Source organism: Pyrus communis, chromosome 7 (genome assembly GCF_041283825.1).
Source record: "Pyrus communis isolate YQ-2024b chromosome 7, ASM4128382v1, whole genome shotgun sequence".
NCBI lineage: Eukaryota > Viridiplantae > Streptophyta > Magnoliopsida > Rosales > Rosaceae > Pyrus > Pyrus communis.
Genome location: NC_142571.1, coordinates 29179108 through 29198265, shown reverse-complemented (window position 1 = coordinate 29198265; position 19158 = coordinate 29179108). Strand labels below are relative to the sequence as shown.

The 19158-nt window shown below is 40.2% G+C and overlaps 4 protein-coding genes across 4 annotated transcripts; 1 reads left to right on the top strand and 3 right to left on the bottom strand.

Annotated features, from left to right (window-relative positions):
- Positions 1–682: 682 nt before the first annotated feature.
- Positions 683–3524, top strand: LOC137734808 (Pentatricopeptide repeat (PPR) superfamily protein). Its single transcript, XM_068474091.2, has one exon. The coding sequence runs from the start codon at positions 742–744 to the stop codon at positions 3448–3450; it is 2709 nt and encodes a 902-aa protein (XP_068330192.1). The 5' UTR covers positions 683–741; the 3' UTR covers positions 3451–3524.
- Positions 3525–3715: 191 nt separating this feature from the next.
- Positions 3716–5425, bottom strand: LOC137734809 (putative NADH dehydrogenase [ubiquinone] 1 alpha subcomplex subunit 5, mitochondrial). Its single transcript, XM_068474092.2, has 2 exons — positions 5019–5425; positions 3716–4088 (listed from the first exon to the last, which is right to left on the bottom strand). The coding sequence occupies exons 1-2, from the start codon at positions 5329–5331 to the stop codon at positions 3889–3891; spliced, it is 513 nt and encodes a 170-aa protein (XP_068330193.1). The 5' UTR covers positions 5332–5425; the 3' UTR covers positions 3716–3888.
- Positions 5426–9959: 4534 nt separating this feature from the next.
- LOC137733448 (uncharacterized) lies at positions 9960–12085 on the bottom strand. The gene is made up of 3 exons (XM_068472599.2): positions 11271–12085; positions 11043–11159; positions 9960–10957 (listed from the first exon to the last, which is right to left on the bottom strand). The coding sequence occupies exons 1-3, from the start codon at positions 11933–11935 to the stop codon at positions 10444–10446; spliced, it is 1296 nt and encodes a 431-aa protein (XP_068328700.2). The 5' UTR covers positions 11936–12085; the 3' UTR covers positions 9960–10443.
- Positions 12086–14740: 2655 nt separating this feature from the next.
- On the bottom strand, positions 14741–17934 carry LOC137735105 (uncharacterized). The gene is made up of 8 exons (XM_068474481.2): positions 17366–17934; positions 17044–17138; positions 16863–16942; positions 16679–16720; positions 16480–16607; positions 16198–16378; positions 15767–15945; positions 14741–15621 (listed from the first exon to the last, which is right to left on the bottom strand). The coding sequence occupies exons 1-8, from the start codon at positions 17785–17787 to the stop codon at positions 15105–15107; spliced, it is 1644 nt and encodes a 547-aa protein (XP_068330582.1). The 5' UTR covers positions 17788–17934; the 3' UTR covers positions 14741–15104.
- Positions 17935–19158: the final 1224 nt, after the last annotated feature.

Here is a 19158-nt window from a genome sequence, read left to right as displayed (position 1 = left end):
AATTTTTAACATAAAATTTATATTTAACAGTCTATGTGATCTTGACATCTTTTAAAGTTTTACTCTCAACTCGATATTTCAAATTAAATTGTTATTTTATTACAATTTATTGCATTGAACTATTATAATAAAGATGTGCGCTATTCACATACCTCTTTTTACTTCTTACACGCTTTCTTAATTTCCAATCATCAGATCGAATGAATTGAAGAATATCAAATGAGAAATTAATAAGAGGTATGTGAGGAGTAAAAAGATGTATGTGGATATCACACACCCATAGTAAATACTTTAAAACAAAAAACAGTAATAAATTAATATAATGTATTTAATAATTAATTAAAAAAAGTTGATGCTACAGCTAATTTTTGCGTGAGGGTTGCCAAATATCATGCCACATCAGATTGGGTTTTCGGTTAAAAAATAGGAAGTTTTAACGAAACACTCCTAGTACTGTTCACTTTTAATGAGAATGATATTTTTACTCTAAAAAGTCACTCCTAGTACTATTCACTTACAACATTTTGTCATTTTGATTAAAATTTAACGTTTATAAGTCATTTTCATTAATTTTCCTTAAGAAATATTGTTGTTGTTTTTTTTTTTTACGATTATAATATGACATGTTAACATCTTCTTTGAAAGTACTCTTAGCTTTTTAAAGTGTGACAGTCAAAACGTCACGTGGTGTTTAATCTTTTTATCTCTCAAATTCAACCATACGAAAATGTTGTGAATTTGATGTCTATAGCAAAAGTCACCAGGTTCGTTGTCAACACAAATGAAGTTAACTGTTTCAAAGAAACTTGCCTCCGGGTTCTTTCAGCATGCAACTCACAGTCCCTGCCAGAGGGCATCTGTGTGCACAGCCCAATTACCAAACTGGGTCTTGACGATGACCTCTACTTAACCAACAACCTGCTGTCTCTCTATGCAAAATGCTCTGGAGTTGAGGCTGCACGCCACTTGTTCGATGAAATGCCTCGCAGAGATGTTGTATCATGGACCGGGATGCTGTCCGCGTATGTCAGGAACGGACACTATCATGACTCGCTTGAATTCTTTGATTCGATGATTGTTTCCGGTCAGTGCCCCAATGAGTTTACACTCTCAAGTGTGTTAAAATCATGCTCGTTGTTGGGAGAGTTGGATTATGGGACTCGAATCCATACGTTTGTGATCAAGCTTGGATTCGAGCCAAATCAATTTCTTGGTAGTAGTATGATTGATTTGTATGCCAAGTGTGGTTTAACCGAAGAGGCTTGTAAGATATTTAGGGATATGGAGAGTGGTGATACTGTTTCTTGGACTGCAATCATCTCTTCATTGGTCCAAGCTCAGAAATGGAGACAGGCTCTAGGCTACTACATGGATATGATATATGCTGCTAGGGTACATCCAAATGAGTTCACTTTCGTAAAACTTTTCGCTGCATCCTGCTCTCTTGGTTTGAACTATGGGAAATTACTACATACCCATTTGATAAGATTCGGAATGAGGCTGAATCTGGTCTTGAAGACAGCCATGGTCAATATGTACTCGAAATGCCAGAAGATGGAAGATGCTATCAAGGTGTTGAATCAAACACCTGAATATGATGTGTTGTTGTGGACCTCTGTTATTTCTGGCTTCGCTCAAAGTTTGAGAGTCGCAGACGCTGTTGCTGCATTGCACGAGATGGAGCTCTCTGGAATTGTACCGAATAATTTTACATACTCTAGTATGCTGAAAGCTTGCTCAGCGGTTTTGTTACTGGAATTAGGAAAGCAGATCCATTCGCGGGTGCTCAAGGCTGGATTGGAGGATGATACTTGTGCCGGAGGTACAGTAGTTGATATGTACTTGAAATGTTCTGACCTCATAGAAGATGGTTTGAAAGCGTTTAGGGAGATAATATCGCCGAGTGTCATCACTTGGACTTCATTGATTGCCGGTTTTGCTGAACACGGTTTTGAACAAGATTCTTTTCAGTATTTTCTGGAGATGCAAACAGTAGGAGTCGAGCCAAATTCCTTTACTTTCTCTAGCATGCTTCGTGCCTGCAGTACTGTTAAATCTCTTAGTCAGACACGAAAAATCCATGGACGTATAGTTAAAACCAAAGCCGGCAGTGATATAGCTGTTGGGAATGCTCTTGTGGATGCTTATGCTGCACTGGGGATGGTGGATGATGCGTGGCATGTGATTAACTCCATGATCCATCGAGATGCTATCACGTATACAGGTTTAGCCACACGAATGAATCAGCTAGGTAATTATGAAATTGCACTGGATGTCATCACCCGTATGCAGACTGATGACGTTATGATGGATGGGTTTAGCCTTGCAAGCTTCTTATCTGCATCAGCTGGCTTGGCATCAATGGAAACTGGGAAGCAACTTCATTGCTATTCTATCAAAGCCGGTTTAGGCAGTGGGATATCAGTTTTGAATGCCTTAGTGGACTTATATGGGAAATGTGGGTGCAGAGATGATGCACACAAAGCTTTCAGTGAGATTTCTGAGCCAGATATAGTGTCATGGAACTGCTTGATTTCTGGATTGGCATCAAGTGGATATATTTCATCCGCTCTCTCCTCCTTTGACAACATGAGGTTGGCAGGATTTAAACCTGATTCCATTACAGTCCTGTTAGTGCTTTTCGCTTGCAGCCATGGCGGTTTGGTTGAACTAGGCCTTGAGCATTTTCAGTCAATGAGGGAAAAGTATGGTATAGCTCCACAACTGGATCACTATTCCTGTTTAGTTGATCTCCTTGGCAGAGCCGGGCGACTAGAGGATGCCATGGAAGCGATCATGACCATGCCCTTTAAGCCAGATGCCTTAATTTACAAGACACTATTGGCTGCCTGCAAGTTACATAAAAACATTTCCCTCGGGGAATATACAGCGAGGCGAGGGATGGAACTTGACCCGTCTGATCCAGCTTTTTACTTGCTGCTTGCAAGTATTTATGATGATTCTGGTCAGCCGGATTTAGCCAAAAGTACAAGACAAGCAATGAGGGAGAGGGGATTGAAGAAGAATGTCGGGCAGTGCTGGATGGAAATAAGGAACAGGGTTCATCTATTCGATGCAGGAGATCGATCACATCCACAGATAAATGAAATCCAAGAGAAGGTAGAATCTCTTATTACAGAGTTGAAGAAGAGAGGCTACTCGTATCAAGATTACGAAGATTCATCATATCACATTGAGAAGTTAGCCATTGCATTCGGTCTTCTCAAAACACCGCGTAACGCCTCCATACGCGTGTCTAAGAATGTGCGCATATGCGGCGAATGCCACAGCTTTATAACGCTTGTAACTCAAATTGTTGGTCGGGAGATCATTGTGAGGGACGGGAACCGGTTGCATATCTTCAACAAGGGTGAGTGCTCGTGTAGGGGTACAGGTAATTTGCGGCAGAAGGATTCCATGGACGAAAATGTTAGCCTGTTGACGATGTAGCCTTCTGGTTGCTTTTCCGTGTAAAACGATAAGAACTCAGAAAGCCACAACAAAGAGTTTACATTAGTTCATAACCATGCAATTGTGAGACCAAAATCGAAAACAGAAATCGAGCACAACAATGGAACCACGCACAACCCCGATGCCAAAACTCGAACTGCTAACACGGTGTTACATTACTCATTCTCAACGGAAATCAAGGCGGTGTTACATTGCTCATTCTCAACGGAAATCAAGGGCCGAATTTATGAAAACAAGATCGTAATGGTACCAACACTCGAGTGTAGATTATTGAAAAATTAAAGCGTCCCTCCCATGATTAAAATTTATACAGCCCTGCAAACAGGAAAACTGTCACCAACAATAAACAGGAGAATACAAGAAAAAAAGACTTCAATTCAAATCTGGAATCCCTAGATGCATATGCCGACCGATAGTTTACTCCTTTGCTTCCGACCCAATAGAGGCGACTTTAGCGTCATCCAATTTTGGTTGGTTTGTAGTAAGGCCGTCCAGCGTTTTGTAAAACTCCTCAGGAAGAGGACCAGGTCTGTGCAGAGGAACATGCTTCGGAACTGGAGCATCATTCTCGATCACCTCACATTCGTAATCATCAGGAACACCCCATGGATCCCACTCTGCAATGCAACTCAATACAGAATGCAAACTATTACAAACAATCCATTGTATATCTCGTATATCAATTGAAATAAAAGCTTGCGATGAGATAAAAATTTCAAGGAAATAATCTACCATATCAGTTTCGTTGACACAACTACTTCAGATAACGACAACAAAGCTACAGGTTCCAAATCCAGAACAATAAAACACTGAGACAAAAGAACTAAAGACGCCAAATTAATTCACGCATGAGACAACGACGTCTAGTGATCATTGTTCACACAAACAAAGATTCCCACTTTGGTATTGACCGAGGGTTTGAAATGCATCAAAGCAAAGAAAACGGCATTTTCTTATCATGTGTTCTACTTGAGTTCACGCAAAACTTGTGCACAGTCAGCTAAGTGAAAATGCAGTTTCTTCGGCTGAATGTAAATATCACTCTCTCCCAACTTACTATGCTTCGACCACCTCATATGATATGCATTAACAACACGGCATTCTCCGGATATTATATCTTCTTCGGAACTGATAAAATCAAGTACCCGCCTTTCGTTTCATGACTTGGTGAACATAAATACGGTTGATAACAATTTACAATCTTTACTTTTCCTACCTAATTTCCATGACAGGAATGCACAAACTGAAGTTACCATCACGAACTACACAGGCCAGACCTAATCACCAAAATTTCCAATTCCAATTCGATTTAAGTTTTCGATTTCTCATCAACCAAAAAAAGCACAAAAATTCAAAATGACAAACAGCATTTCCGAGCAGGCACTGATTATTTTGAGCTCTTTCAGCTCAATTCCAATGCTATATGACCGAAATGTCAATCGCAAAACACAAATAAACATTTTCAATTACATTTATTTTCAAAAATATAAAGCTAAATAAATAAAAAACTGGTTTATCAAATAATAAAAGCAATAAATTGTACGGACCGATCATCTTGCCGATGAGGGTGAGCTCGTCGCGCGCTTCCTCGATGAGCTCCTCGACCTGGCCGCAGCCGAGCTTCTTCTCGATCGCCTCCCAGTCCTCCTCTTCGCGGCAGACATTGAGGCGGTGGCGCGTGAAGCTCTCGACGGCCTTGCGGTAGCCTTCGTCCTCGGGGACGGCCTGGATCTCCTTTAGGGTTTTGGAGTAGAGCTCGATTAAGACCTCCCTCGCATTGGGGACCACGTCCAGCCCTACGATCCCCGTCGTCTGCTTCACCCTGGCCAACAACGGCCGTCCGATCGCTCGTAGGAACATGTTTTCGAACACTCTCTCTCTCTCTCTCTCTCTCTCTCTGCGAGGTGAAAGCTCTGAGCGAGTCGGATCGGTTCTTCTTCTCCTTTTCAGAATTCTGTTTTCAAGAAATTTCTGTTGCCACTTCGTCACAAGCCCAATCATGTAAAAGCAATCAAGGCCTGCAAGCCTAAAGCCCAAACACCAAACGTAAGCCTGATAACGCACCCAAGAAGCTTTCTCTAATCCACATCAAAAATGTCATTTCCTTTTTAAAAAAAAATTGACAACTAGTGGTAAGTCTTGATTATCTACTCATTTTGGGTCTGAAGAGGCTATGAGGAATTTCACCATGCTCGTAGCCACAATTAAGCAGACTCACTAGCTAGGATCATCGAACCCGGGACCTCCCACATTTTTTGTTTATCGTGGAGTCACAGCCTGCCCCCTTACTACTGAGTCATTTATTGTGGTTCATCAAAACTGTCATTTAAGTTACACATCATAACAAGAGTTAGGGAATTATTTGATCTAATGAGATCTAACGGCTCTTATTTAGTTGTGTAACTTAGATGTCCACTTTTGATGTAGATTGGAGAAAACTCAATGGAGCACAAACTCGTTTTATTTTGTTTATATTGTTATTGTGGAAAGATTTTTCAGTATGTCTAGAACATGAGGCGGAACACCACATGATATTATACAATTGGAGAATTTTTTTTTTCAAGTGTCTCTCTAATTGTTTAATGACATGTGATATTTTGTCATGTGCTTCGCGCGCACTAAAAAATCTCTCGTTATTGTGTAGTTTGACATATTTATAATTAAGTTGTTTTTGCAATTTAAGGTTGCGTGTCTATTTTAATTCATATTTACCTTTTTTTCTACTAAATTTTATTTGAAATTTGTTACATGCATTTCAACATTATTTGCTAAAAACATGAGTGATTGTATGGTCAAACATAACAACGTTAAAGTGATTTTTTGGTATGGCCACACGGTGGTGGTTGTGACATCCCACATCGCCCAGGGGAGTGATCCTTAAATGTATATTCTCATCCCTACCTAGCACGAGGCCTTTTGGGAACTCACGAACAACTTCCCAGTGGGTCACCCATCATGGGATTGCTCAAGCCCCCTTCTCGCTTAACTTCGGAGTTCCTATGGAACCCGAAGCCAGTGAGCTCCCAAAAGGCCTCGTGCTAGGTAGGGATGGGAATATACATTTAAGGATCACTCCCCTGGGCGATGTGGGATGTCACAATCCACCCCCCTTAGGGGCCCGACGTCCTCGTCGGCACACACGCGACCAGGTTAGGCTCTGATACCAAATTGTCACATCCCGGCCCGGGGCGGATCACTTCCCGGGCCCGCTCCACCACCGTAGCACGATATTGTCCGTTTTGGGCTTACCATTCCCTCACGATTTTGTTTTTGGGAACTCACGAGCAACTTCCCAGTGGGTCACCCATCATGGGATTGCTCTAGCCCTCTTCTCGCTTAACTTCAGAGTTCCTACGGAACCTGAAGCCAGTGAGCTCCCAAAAGGCCTCGTGCTAGGTAGGGATGGGAATATACATATAAGGATCACTCCCTTGTGCGATGTGGGATGTCACAATCCTTGTCACATCCCGACCCGGGCGGGACCCTTCCCGGGCCCGCTCCACCACCGTAGCACGATATTGTCCGCTTTGGGCTTACCATTCCCTCACGGTTTTGTTTTTGGGAACTCACGAGCAACTTCCCAGTGGGTCACCCATTATGGGATTGCTCAAGCCCCCTTCTCGCTTAACTTCGGAGTTCCTATGGAACCCGAAGCCAGTGAGCTCCCAAAAGGCCTCGTGCTAGGTAGGGATGGGAATATACATTTAAGGATCACTCCCCTGGGCGACAATCCACCCCCCTTAGGGGCCCGACGTCCTCGTCGGCACACACGCAACCAGGGTTAGGCTCTGATACCAAATTGTCACATCCCGCCCCGGGACGGATCACTTCCCGGGCCCGCTCCACCACCGTAGCACGATATTGTCCGCTTTGGGCTTTACCATTCCTTCACGGTTTTGTTTTTGGGAACTCACGAGCAACTTCCTAGTGGGTCACCCATCATGGGATTGCTCTAGCCCCCTTCTCGCTTAACTTCAGAGTTCCTACGGAACCCGAAGCCAGTGAGCTCCCAAAAGGCCTCGTGCTAGGTAGGGATGAGAATATACATATAAGGATCACTCCCTTGTGCGATGTGGGATGTCACAATCCACCCCCTTTAGGGGCCCGACGTCCTCGTCGGCACACCACGACCAGGGTTAGGCTCTGATACCAAATTGTCACATCCCGGCCCGGGGCGGAACCACTTCCCGGGCCCGCTCCACCACCGTAGCACGATATTGTCCGCTTTGGGCTTACCATTCCCTCACAGTTTTGTTTTTGGGAACTCACGAGCAACTTCCCGATGGGTCACCCATCCTGGGAATGCTCTAGCCCCCTTCTCGCTTAACTTCGGAGTTCCTAAGGAACCCGAAGCCAGTGAGCTCCCAAAAGGCCTCGTGCTAGGTAAGGATTGGAATATACACTTAAGGATCACTCCCCTGGGCGATGTGTGATGTTACAATCCACCCCCTTTAGGGGCCCGACGTCCTCGTTGGCACACCACGACCAGGGTTAGGCTCTGATACCAAATGTCACATCCCGACCCGGGATGTAGTCCCGCCCGGGCCGGGATGTGACAGTGGTTCTGGAGAGATTAAAATGCCTAAGTGAATTTTTTCAATTTCGAAAATGATGAACTGTCGTGACAAAAACTACTAGCTAGTCCTCCTTATGCAAAGGATAAAAAACAAGAAAATACAAGTAAGAACTATGGGCAAATCAGATCTACTTCTTTCTCTTTCTTTTTCTTTTTCGATCCTACTCCTAATTCTTAGATAACATTTTAACACAAAACTATTATTTACGAAATAATAAAATTGAAATTACGAGCAATAGTCTAATAGAGCGAGCAGATTCAAAAATTAAAATATTTTACAATACTAAGAAAAGTATGACGGAATTATTAGTTTTATTTTAACACAAATGATATTTTATATTAATCTACAATTAAAGTAAAAGTTTAATCTTGAAACGCAGTGAAAGATGGCCTAATCACTTGCAAATTATTAGTTTTATAAGTATGAAGTAACTGAGATTTTTTTTTGTTCTTTTAATATAAAACTATAACCTAGATCTTCTATTTAGTAAGAGATACATAACATTAACAAATAAGGACTCTTTATCTTATTTTTGTTGGTTTATAAGTCTTGTTTTAGACATGGACTTCCTCATATTTCTGGAATATAATAACCCAACAACTTACTTTCCTGGTATTTTCTTCAACCTGGCTATTAATATTTTTTTCAAAAATATTATTATTATTAAAGACAACATGAAAGTTCAGAATTATTATAATAATTTTAAAAAGTTGAAGGTTTCAAATTTGAAACGCATGATGATTTGAATATTCCTTTCACATAAAATAATCAATAATATTGTCTAAATTAAAATTAACGACAAAACCCTAAGTAAATATATTTGACTAACTCCAATCCTTATTACCCAAAGAGATTATTTAATTAATCCGAATTTTGTCTTCATTGTATGATCAGACAAATAGAGGATCTAGTGTTTGTCTCGTGACAAAGGAGACTGAACCGGAGCGGTTCACGGTATGACAAATTAAACCATGGGGCTGACAAGTATTTAATATCCCATGATTTATAAAAGGATATAAAAGAATGAAAATTAATGAAAATGATTCGAAAATTTTGAGTTTTAACGATAAGAACAAAATAAATGGTAAAATGAATAGTACCAAGATTGACTTTTTAGTGTAAAAATGTGATTTTTTCGTTAAAATGAACAGTACCGGAAGTTTTTCGTTAAAATTTCTTATAAAAAAACTTCTAAAAGAATGAACATTTCTCAAATAAAATTATTACCTCAGAAATTAGACATTACTGACAACTTCATTAGTATAGGTGACTGCTATGCATCTTTGTATCTAAGTTTTAATGTGGTCTAATTAAAAGCAACATTGATACATAATCTACTCGAATTTTTCACATTTTCTTAAGAAAGTATTGAAACTCAGTTTATAGAATGCTTTTTTTATTGGATATTGTCATAAATACCATAAACTTAAAAAGGAGAGAAAAAGTGGATTGCATATAATTACAAAATAACCTTAATTTCAAATGATTTAGTAAACAATTTTTTTTTTTTTTCATTTGTAAGTGAAAAATATCTTAAGTTCAACTCTCATAAATAGCAAATTTGATATCAATTATTGATGTGAATTTATAGTTGAACTTTTGACAGTTATTGATGTGAATTACCTTATTAAGATTTGCACAATCATATTTTCCTACTCTGATTAACTTACGTGAATATGATGAAAGCTGGTTAATGAGTTATAAATAGTTTTTATTATTAAAAAGAAACGCATATCTAAGCTTTTAAAGTTGATAAATCAATTATAAGCATCATATCTGATAGCCATATTACTATCATATTTCTCCACGCGAATTAGTTTTCTGTAATATGATGAAATTAAAGTTGGTAAATTTGTTGATCCTTATAAATAAGATATTTTTCTCATTAAATGTTAAACACCGGAACTATTAGCTAAAAAAGGAGACCATTCGTATTCAATTTAAAAGAAGAGAGAAATACAGCTGAACTCTACGAGGAAGAAGGAAAAGATTCTTTTCTGTCTCTTCTATACAATCTAATAATATAAGAACCCTACCTCTCTCTCTATCTCTATCTCTCGTCGGAGAAATTTGTCATTGTGACCGGAACATGAGTGGTACACTACTTATTTTTATAAAAGTGGTGGGAAATTTTATTTTTTAAGTTATTAACTTTTTAACACACATATTACATCATTCGTATATTGACATATGGTGTACCATCCCGTGTACCGATCACACTAGAAAAATCTCTCCTCTCATAGAACTAACACCGTAACACGGTAACAAAAGGTTAAATAAAAAACTTACGCATCTTCCCTACTTGTTGGCTACTAGGAACCACCGCCAGCGGAGGAGCAATTAGCAGCAGCCCAAGAAGACTCCAAACTCAATGCCCTATTATCCGAAAAAATAATCACCGGAAGCACAAACCAGAGAAACTTCCACTCCCAGTGCCATTAGAACTAGTACCACCCAGTTCCTTCAGCCCCAAGAATATCTCATCCGACATGTCCATGTCCGGGATCACAACGTCATCGTCCTCGACCTCGTTCTCGTCCTCATTCTCATGATCCGTCTCCTCCTCCTCATCAAATTCCTCATTTTCTTTGTCAATTGAATTGTCAGAATTGACCTTATTGGCTACAGGCACAGCCTCAGCTTGGACTGTCATGGGTAGTCCGGTGGTGGGAGACGAGGGGTTGGGAACAGCTGTCGAACCGGAGTCGTTGTTGATTGGCTGATTTTGACTCGCAGATGCAGCTGACAGCTTGTTCCTGGAGCTCCCGGCAAGCGAGTTTCGATGAGTCGGGCGAGCGTGAGTGTGGTCCCCGGTGTATGTAACTATGAAGATGTTGGGTTCTGTCGTGCTCTGCTCCACTTGCCTCCTCGCCGGGCACCCTTTTGAGCTGCTGCATCGGTAGTAGTTCCTGCAAAGAACCATGATTCAGAGAGAAAATCGCAAAGAAAAGGAAAGAGAAATTGAAAGTGGAAAAAATTAACCTAATTACGTACCTTGGGTGTGGAGAACCCTTGATAGGTTTTTGGCCGTACTTCCGCCACGCCCATAAATCCGCGCTGATGAGATCCTCCGCCTTCACTTCATGAACATTTTTCTTTTGCTGGGTTTTCCTGTGAGTCAATTCATGTAATCCACATCCACACCATGCGAAAAAAGCAAAAACAAGAGCATAGACTAATTGTCGTTCAATTAATGAAGAGCGAATTTTTGAGTATATATACCTTCTTCTTTGTGGGCGAGTTGGTAGCCGAGGATGAGGATAAGCGGGATTGATGAACCTGGGCCTCCTAAATCCCTGCTGAGTTTGGAGCTGCTCGGGTTGAAGATTTTGATCCCCGGGTTGTATAATTTGTTGTTGTTGTTGTTGGCCATAGATTCCTCGAAAACCAGGAGCCGGAATTCCCCGGGTGATACGAGTAGGCATCGAAAGATGTTGCTGCTGCTGCAGCTGTTGTTGTTGGAGTTGTGCATGATGTTGCTGTTGTTGTTGTTGATGATGTTGGAGGTGATGTTGGCCACTACCACTAGATCCTCCAAAGTCAGAAATAGTGGGGGAATTTGGAATAATATTATTAGGTCCAAAGGTGGTGTTGTTAGTGGTGGGATTGTGGTCGTTGTTGGTGGTGGTGGTGGGGTTGCGAAAAAAGGACTGCTGCAGCTCTTGGAAACCATTGGCTTCTTTTGGGTCGTCTAGATTGGTAAAAGAGAACAACGGATCGGTTAACTCGTCGGAGTCCAACAACTCCCAAAAAGGATCGTTTTCGAATTCATCCGGCGGTGTGTGGATGGGGTTTGTGGGTGCGATACCGGTGGCGGTGATGGTGATGTTTCGGGTGGTTGATTTGCAACCCCTTACCACAGCGTAAAGATCCCAATCATCTGCCATTTTCAGAACGGTGGCGGCGGCTGCGGTGTTTGTGGAGTTCTTTTTGTTGCAGCTAGAACGAAAGAGAGGTGGAAGGGACGGCGCTGACTTGGAGGAAGGGAGACATAGACACAGAAATGGACATAGATTGTGGCTAGTGAGAGGAAATGATGCCGCACTGACTTGGTAAATTGTTTAATTATTTATACTGGAATTTAGTACTAATTAATTAACCCAAAAAAAATTGAAAAATAATGAGTGGTTTTGATGGATTTGAACCGCAGCTTTTGATTGACTTTTGGAAAAATGTCAGAGACGGAACCGGACACTGACGAAGGCACGGACAGTTGGTACATATGTCCCAGTCGAAAACTGATTGGATGTCGAAGTGCGAAACCGTCGTGTGTGAGCGTTGGAAAACCACCATGCGAGCACACGGCACCACTGCCCTGTCATGCCCTACAACTGGAGGGTATATGGAGTGCTGGGTTTAATATCTGTATAACGCATACTCAGTGGTTGCGAGTTCATAAAAAGTATCATTTTTGAGAGAATTATACTTTTTATTGACTTGCTGTTAACTCACAATTTAACTTTAATTTTCGTTAATCGAACAGACATGAAAAGTACCTCTTCAATGAATTGAATAGACATGAAACAATTAAATAAACAAGCAACGCTTATGGTCGCAAAAAGATGTATCAATTGACATTCTTATTAATAAACAATGTCAAGTAATTAGTTGAAGGAAAAAGATGTCCTACAAAATGGTACGTTGAATTAGCCAAAGCACAATTATTTTTTGTTATTTTAGATCAATAACTCGTGTTTTTCACAATGAACATAGTCCTGGGGAAGGATTCTCTCTTCACCTATTTACATCTCCTTCTCTCTCCTCCTCACACATATTGTTTTTTGTCTTATTGTCTCTATAAAAAAATCAATATAAGATTTTGACATGACTAAACCGTAACCGTTCAAATAGAAGGGGAGGGAAGGAGAGAGAAATTAGGAAGGGAGAGAATCTTCCTTCCTTAGGACTAGGAGGGAACAAAACTTTAGCATTTTAGTATGACGATACCATACTCTAAAATAATCTATTTATAAATGATAACTCAAATTTAAGTGCCACAAAATAAACATATTGACCTAACTTACGTATACAAAATAAAATTTTAATTAAAAAAAATGTGATTTGGGACCACCACTGGTCCACTACCATGCCCTTACCTTTGTATGGAGGATCCAAATCTAGTTGGGGGAATAAGAATCTGTGATTGATAGTTCTTCATGTCTTTTTTTGTTTGGTTGGAAGTTGAAAGGGCATTTGAACCTTTTCAAGTTTAAAGTCTATTACATATAGGAAGCTAATGAATGCGTAGCATTATATATGAAGGGGGGAGCAGGTTGACTTTGGGTTTGCCGAAACAAATTCTCAAGCAGGTTGACTTTGGATTGTGGATGACACTATAGAGCTTCATGGCTTTGTGGAGGTTTAAAGATTGAGGAGATGAGTGATGCGATGCTCTGTTGTCAATGGAGAGAGGGAGATGGATTTGGCGCAGGAGGAAATATTAGGGTATGTTTGATACTCTACTTCACCAACTTTTTAAACTCAAAAACAATTTTCAAATTTTAGGTCTTAAAAACTTGTTTGATATGACTATTTTAAAAAATTGAACTCAAATACTAACTTAAAAATATAGTCTATTATCTAAAAATATAAAAAGTGAGTTTTTAGAGTTTTTAAACTTAAACTCACTCACTTCTTTTCTCTCCCTCCTCTCCTCTCACTTCAAATCTATCTATCTTTTCTTCTTTCTCTCTCCTCTTTTTTTTTTTTACCTTTTTTCGTCTCTCCTCCAATCTGCTATCTTCATTCTGTCGGTTCTTTCTCCCACTCATCTTCCTCTCTATCTCATCTGATCCTCTCTCTTCTTTCTCTTTCCTTCAATCATCTTTTACTTTCTTTCATTATCTTTTCTCTTTCTCCCTCTCCTGCGACCCCTTCTTTTTAGATCTCTTTGTCTAAGTTGTAAGATTTAAAATTTTTAAATCGCAAACCAATCAAGTTTTTGAGTCTTAAAGAAAATAGTTTTCAAGAAATGTTTTGAGAAATGATAAAAATTTTCAAATAGGATACCAAACAGGCCCTAGTGATCATGTATGGTTCTTTCAAGGGATGGATCTAGAATAATTTACCTATCATAATAACAAAAAAACTGACTTGAACGGTCCTGTGTTAAGAGCTAAATTGGCTAAAGGGATGGGTCAGCATAGCCAAACGATCTTTAATATACTTTTTTGTTTATACACCTTATTTTACGTATTCAGACATCATTTGAGGATACAATTTTTTGTTGTACCCAAAAAATTTATTTTAGTTAGAATCATGAACTTAACTTCGTTATCGTATTGAAATACTACCATCACCTTTTGCATGCTGAATCATGCTAACATTAGCCTTTCACACACCGCAAGCCATTGATGGATGCATGTTGCTAGACACGCATGCATTAATGACTAACAATCACTCGGCAACTATGGTGGAAAGGCTTTGAGCAAGATTGGGCGTGGTCATTAAAATCCACTTTATGGTGTGGGAAAAGTGTGCCACACTCTAGGAGGTAGATGTAGATTGTAGAGGGCTCTCACACGCCAATGCACCAAGGGAACCATCTCCACCACCACGACCACCACCATTCGTTATTCCACCACCACCACATTTGTTATTGTTGTACGTATATCATAAAGAAGTGGGTAGAAGAGAATAAGAAAGAGGCGGAGTAGTCCTTGACCGTTCCTTGTTAACCCGATTCACATCCGTAAACACCAATGTAAATTACAGTTTTTATTTCACTCCAGGCGAACACTTTCTTATCTATTCCATTACACATCTGCTCTTCTACCCCTTGTACAACAAGGGTGCGATAACAATGGCATACCGTGAAAATACATGATACTTCGAAATGCACAAGAAATTTAGAGATATCAACATCCCATCATCAGAAGAAATACGCGGCCTCTGAACAATGTATTTCCGTTTGATTTGGGGGGGGGGGGGGGGGGGGGGGGGGGGTGGTGTGGCGGGGGCGGGCGTGGGGGTTGGAGGGAGAGGCAGTAATGTATCATAAGTATATTCTCCATCATACCCGAAGAGAACACAAAAATGTTGCCACGGTGAGGCCCCCTAATTGTTTCCTCCACGAACCCACCTAGCTGAACGCGTCTTTGCCATGCCAGAATAATAATCACCTACGTTTGCCACAAACAGTGGATCTCTATCTTCAAATCTCAACTCATTACCTGTATCGCTACCAAAAGCATTTCCCGAATCCGTCTGCTCCAATTCTTTTGTTAAATCCTCCATCGTCTTCTTTAAATTTGCTTTACTCATCGGCCCTGCCTCACCAGTTGAAATGCCAACCATAGTAATCTTCGGAAGGTTTGGATTTTGCAGTGTGCTCTGCTTTATGCATTCCTTTGGCAACTCTTCATTTTGGTCCTTTTGTTTTGACCACAGATGACTAAACCAATCACTGAAAGGAAATCGTAGATCTGTTTTGTTTCCTTTATTGGTGTGAATATCATCCTTTAATTTAATCTCCGAAGTGCTACAATCTAGAGAATCTTCGTTATCATTTACTGCTTCCCCATTGGTAAGGCATCTGGCTGACTGAGAAGCTCTAAGAAAAGAGGCTGCACTCCTGCAGCGGAAGGAACATAATTTTGTTAGAAAAGCCTGAAAGATAGAACAAGCGAGTTTACCAATGTTAAAATTCAAAGAAAGATTTAATTAGAAAACAGAAGGTATTTGATATCCGAGAAAGCAACTGCTAAATTTTAATGTACCTTCTTTCGAAAGAGTCAACCATATAAGGGAATTTGGGTTGAATGCCTGTTGCTTTCCGTAGCCACCTATTACCCAGAAGTACTTTATCAACAGCATAAAGGAGCTGCATTTCAGCGGCTTTAGAAATGACACTCAAGGGTATTCCAGGATTCCCTATCTCATCCATTACTTCCTGAACCTGTCAAGAAACATATATTCCAACGAACAAAATACAAATACGTGAGAACTGGAAGAAGGTGAACTGGGTTGTTTTAACTTCACAAACTTATACATCTACATACGTAGTTATGTCAGACAAATGATAATAATTCTAAGCGTATCATTGACGATGGGAATCCAATTCTCGATTCTTCATCTTAAAATCTTGTACATGTCTCACTACCAAACTACTTGCTACATCAAAATAATACTTCAGTATTGGATTCCATACCTCTGGAGGCTCCCACAAGTTATCGCTCATCTCTTCAATTACTTCTGCTGGTATGTTGTCATCAATCACATCATGTCGCCGCTGTGTGTGCCGAGTTTGAATTAAAGAATGGAAATGCTGATCTACAGATTCCTCAAGAATGTTATCAAGCATGTTTTTATCAAAAAAGTAGGGAGTATACCTGTTGGAACAAAAGATAACAATAGAGCATCAGCCATTCTACTTAAAATTCACCAAAAGAACAAACTTGATTAGAAGCAAGCACGAAACATTAGAACACACCATTTGATCCCATCCGAGCTTGCTATTGCAATATCCAAGTTTTGAGCACTAAAAACCGGAACTCCGTCAACCCTTTTGCATTTGCCACTCTGCGGCATTGTCTTGAGAAGTTTGTTAGCTGCCTTGACCTGTAGGAGCATACAATTTTGAGAAATGTATACAACGTTAGCGAAGACGGTTGTCACTTGTTATATCATACCTGTTTTTCATTTGGAACAAACTGGAATAGGTGCGGCTTTTCCTGCATAAAACATGGAGAACGACTTACTCATTCATCCAAGATCATCATAGCATGCCACAGAAATTACTAATAAAAAAAAAATCTCAAAAACATAATTAAAGTATCAATAAATCCCTGATGTGGCAGTACAAGTTGGGATTACCTTGAAATGTTCATATGCTAAATCGAGACGACAAGCTCCCACCACGCCACTCGGAATATTCAGTCGTTTCACATAAGTAACTAAGAACAAAATCTCAGTCAGAATGCCGGTCACCTCCAGATAGAAATAAATTTGACCAAATAACCACTAAAACCAACCGTTTGTTTATGTAGAATCCTACCTGCATCGCCTAAATCCATGAAAAATCGAAACACAGGGCCGTTTCTCTCACTGTTAGTAATTGATTTAAACATCTTCTTCAGCCACTCGGGAGTTCTACAAGTAAATGCCATGAAAATTAAACAAAATTCAGCAAAAAAGCCCTCAAACACACTGAAAATTTCCTGAATTTTAATAATTTCAATTCAAAGGCAGCATCTTTATCAAAAATTCAATGTCGAAATGAAATTCGAACTACATATATGATAAAATCTAGCAAGAAATTAAATTTCTATAAATAAAATAAAGTACCAATGTTATTAAAAGTTGAAAAAAAAGGGTACCTTTTGGAAATAAAGGGGATGTCGAAGTGGGTGGAGACGGCCATGAGACCAGTCCCGGAGAGGTCGCACATACTGAAGACCTGGCCCACAAACGCCGGCCCACCGCTGCCCTTGATATTCGAGTTCAGCCCTGCAATCCTGACCGTTGACGGGAACCCGGAGGTCGACTCGGGCAACGAAGCCACGCCCTTCATGGCGGAGGGTTTGGAGTCGGGCTGGAAAGCGAGTGGTTTTGGCAAGTTGGGGAGGAAGAGCGCGACGCGGATATCCGGAGGAGCCGTGGACGGCGATGGCGATGGCGACGGCGTTGTCTTGGGGGAGGCAAAGAGGGAGAGGAGATTGGATGTGGTGGAGTGGACCAAGTGGGTTATGGTGGGTCTGAGTTGCTGCTTGGTGTGGGGTGGTTCGGATGGTGAGGCCATGAATTTGGAAACTTCTGCAGACTTTTGATGGATTTATCAAACTGTTTGTGTGTGTGTGAGAAAGAGGATGAGGATCGTGAGAGAGACGCAGAGATATCTGCTTAATTTTGGATGTCGTTTTTTTTATTTTAATTTCTAACATATTTAGTCATATCTTATCTTTAGAATTTGGTCCAATGTTATACCTTTTTTAGCCTGGCCGTGAATTTCTCAGTTAAATGTTGACGTGGCTTGATCCGAGACCCACTTTTTATTAAAAAAATTAATAAAATATTGAAAAATAATAATTTACCCTTCAAACAAAAATAAAACACCCAAACACCCATCTTCCCCGACCCCTTCCCCTTCCCCGCAACCCAGATCCCTTCCCCTTCCCTACAACCCCCAACCCCTTCCCCACCCACGCCAACATCTCCCCCCAATCAATAATCTCAATTAGGTCGGCGGAACTTTTCCTGATTTTAATTTAGAGCCAAAGATCTGCAAGAAATTGACCAAAAATAAACACAATCAAGAAACAAGAGAAATGAATGAAAATGGTATAGAGATAGAGAGGGAGAGAGAAAAGGTTACTTGTCATGTGTCTGAGGAGGAGGAATTGGAAATCGAATCATTTAAAACAGAGGTTGGCGCAAGAACAGCCATGGAAGAGCGAAAGAGAGATAGAGAGAGATGAAATGGGAAATGGGTTTCAATTTTGAGAGAAGAGAGCGTTTAAAAGATGGTAAGGAGGGGAAAGGTGTAGGTGGCTTGGCGTGGGTAGGGAAGGGGTCGGGGGTTGCAAGGAAGGAGATTTTAGTTTTGAGAGAATAGAGCGTTTAAAAGATGGTAGAGAAAGGAAAGGTGCGGGTAGGGAAGGGAAAGGTGTGGGCGGGGAAGGGGCCGGGGGTTACGAGGAAGGGGAAGAGGAAGGGATTTGGGTTGCAGGGAAGGGGATGGGGAAGATGGGTGTTTGGGTTTTTTTTTATTTATTTATTTTTAATGGTAAATTATTATTTTTAATTTTTTTATTATTTTTTAATAAAAAGTGGGTCCCGGATCAAGCCACGTCAGCTTTAACTAAGAAATTCACGGCCAAGCAAACGGAAGGTATAACATTGGACCAAATTCTAAGGATGAGGTATGACATTACCAATTTTAAAAGATGAGGGTATGATAGTGTTGTGAGACCAATAGTTGAGGTAGTTTTGTGTAATTTACCCTTATTTTTATCTCTTTGTCAACTAAAAGAGGGTGAAAAGACAACTTAGTCTTTTATCACACAAAAAAAATGATGGGCAATAATGTAATTTCACATGTCCAAATTTTATTATTTTTTATTGAAGCCTCACATACAGATGATGTTAAAATATCTCTAATATTAAAAAAAAA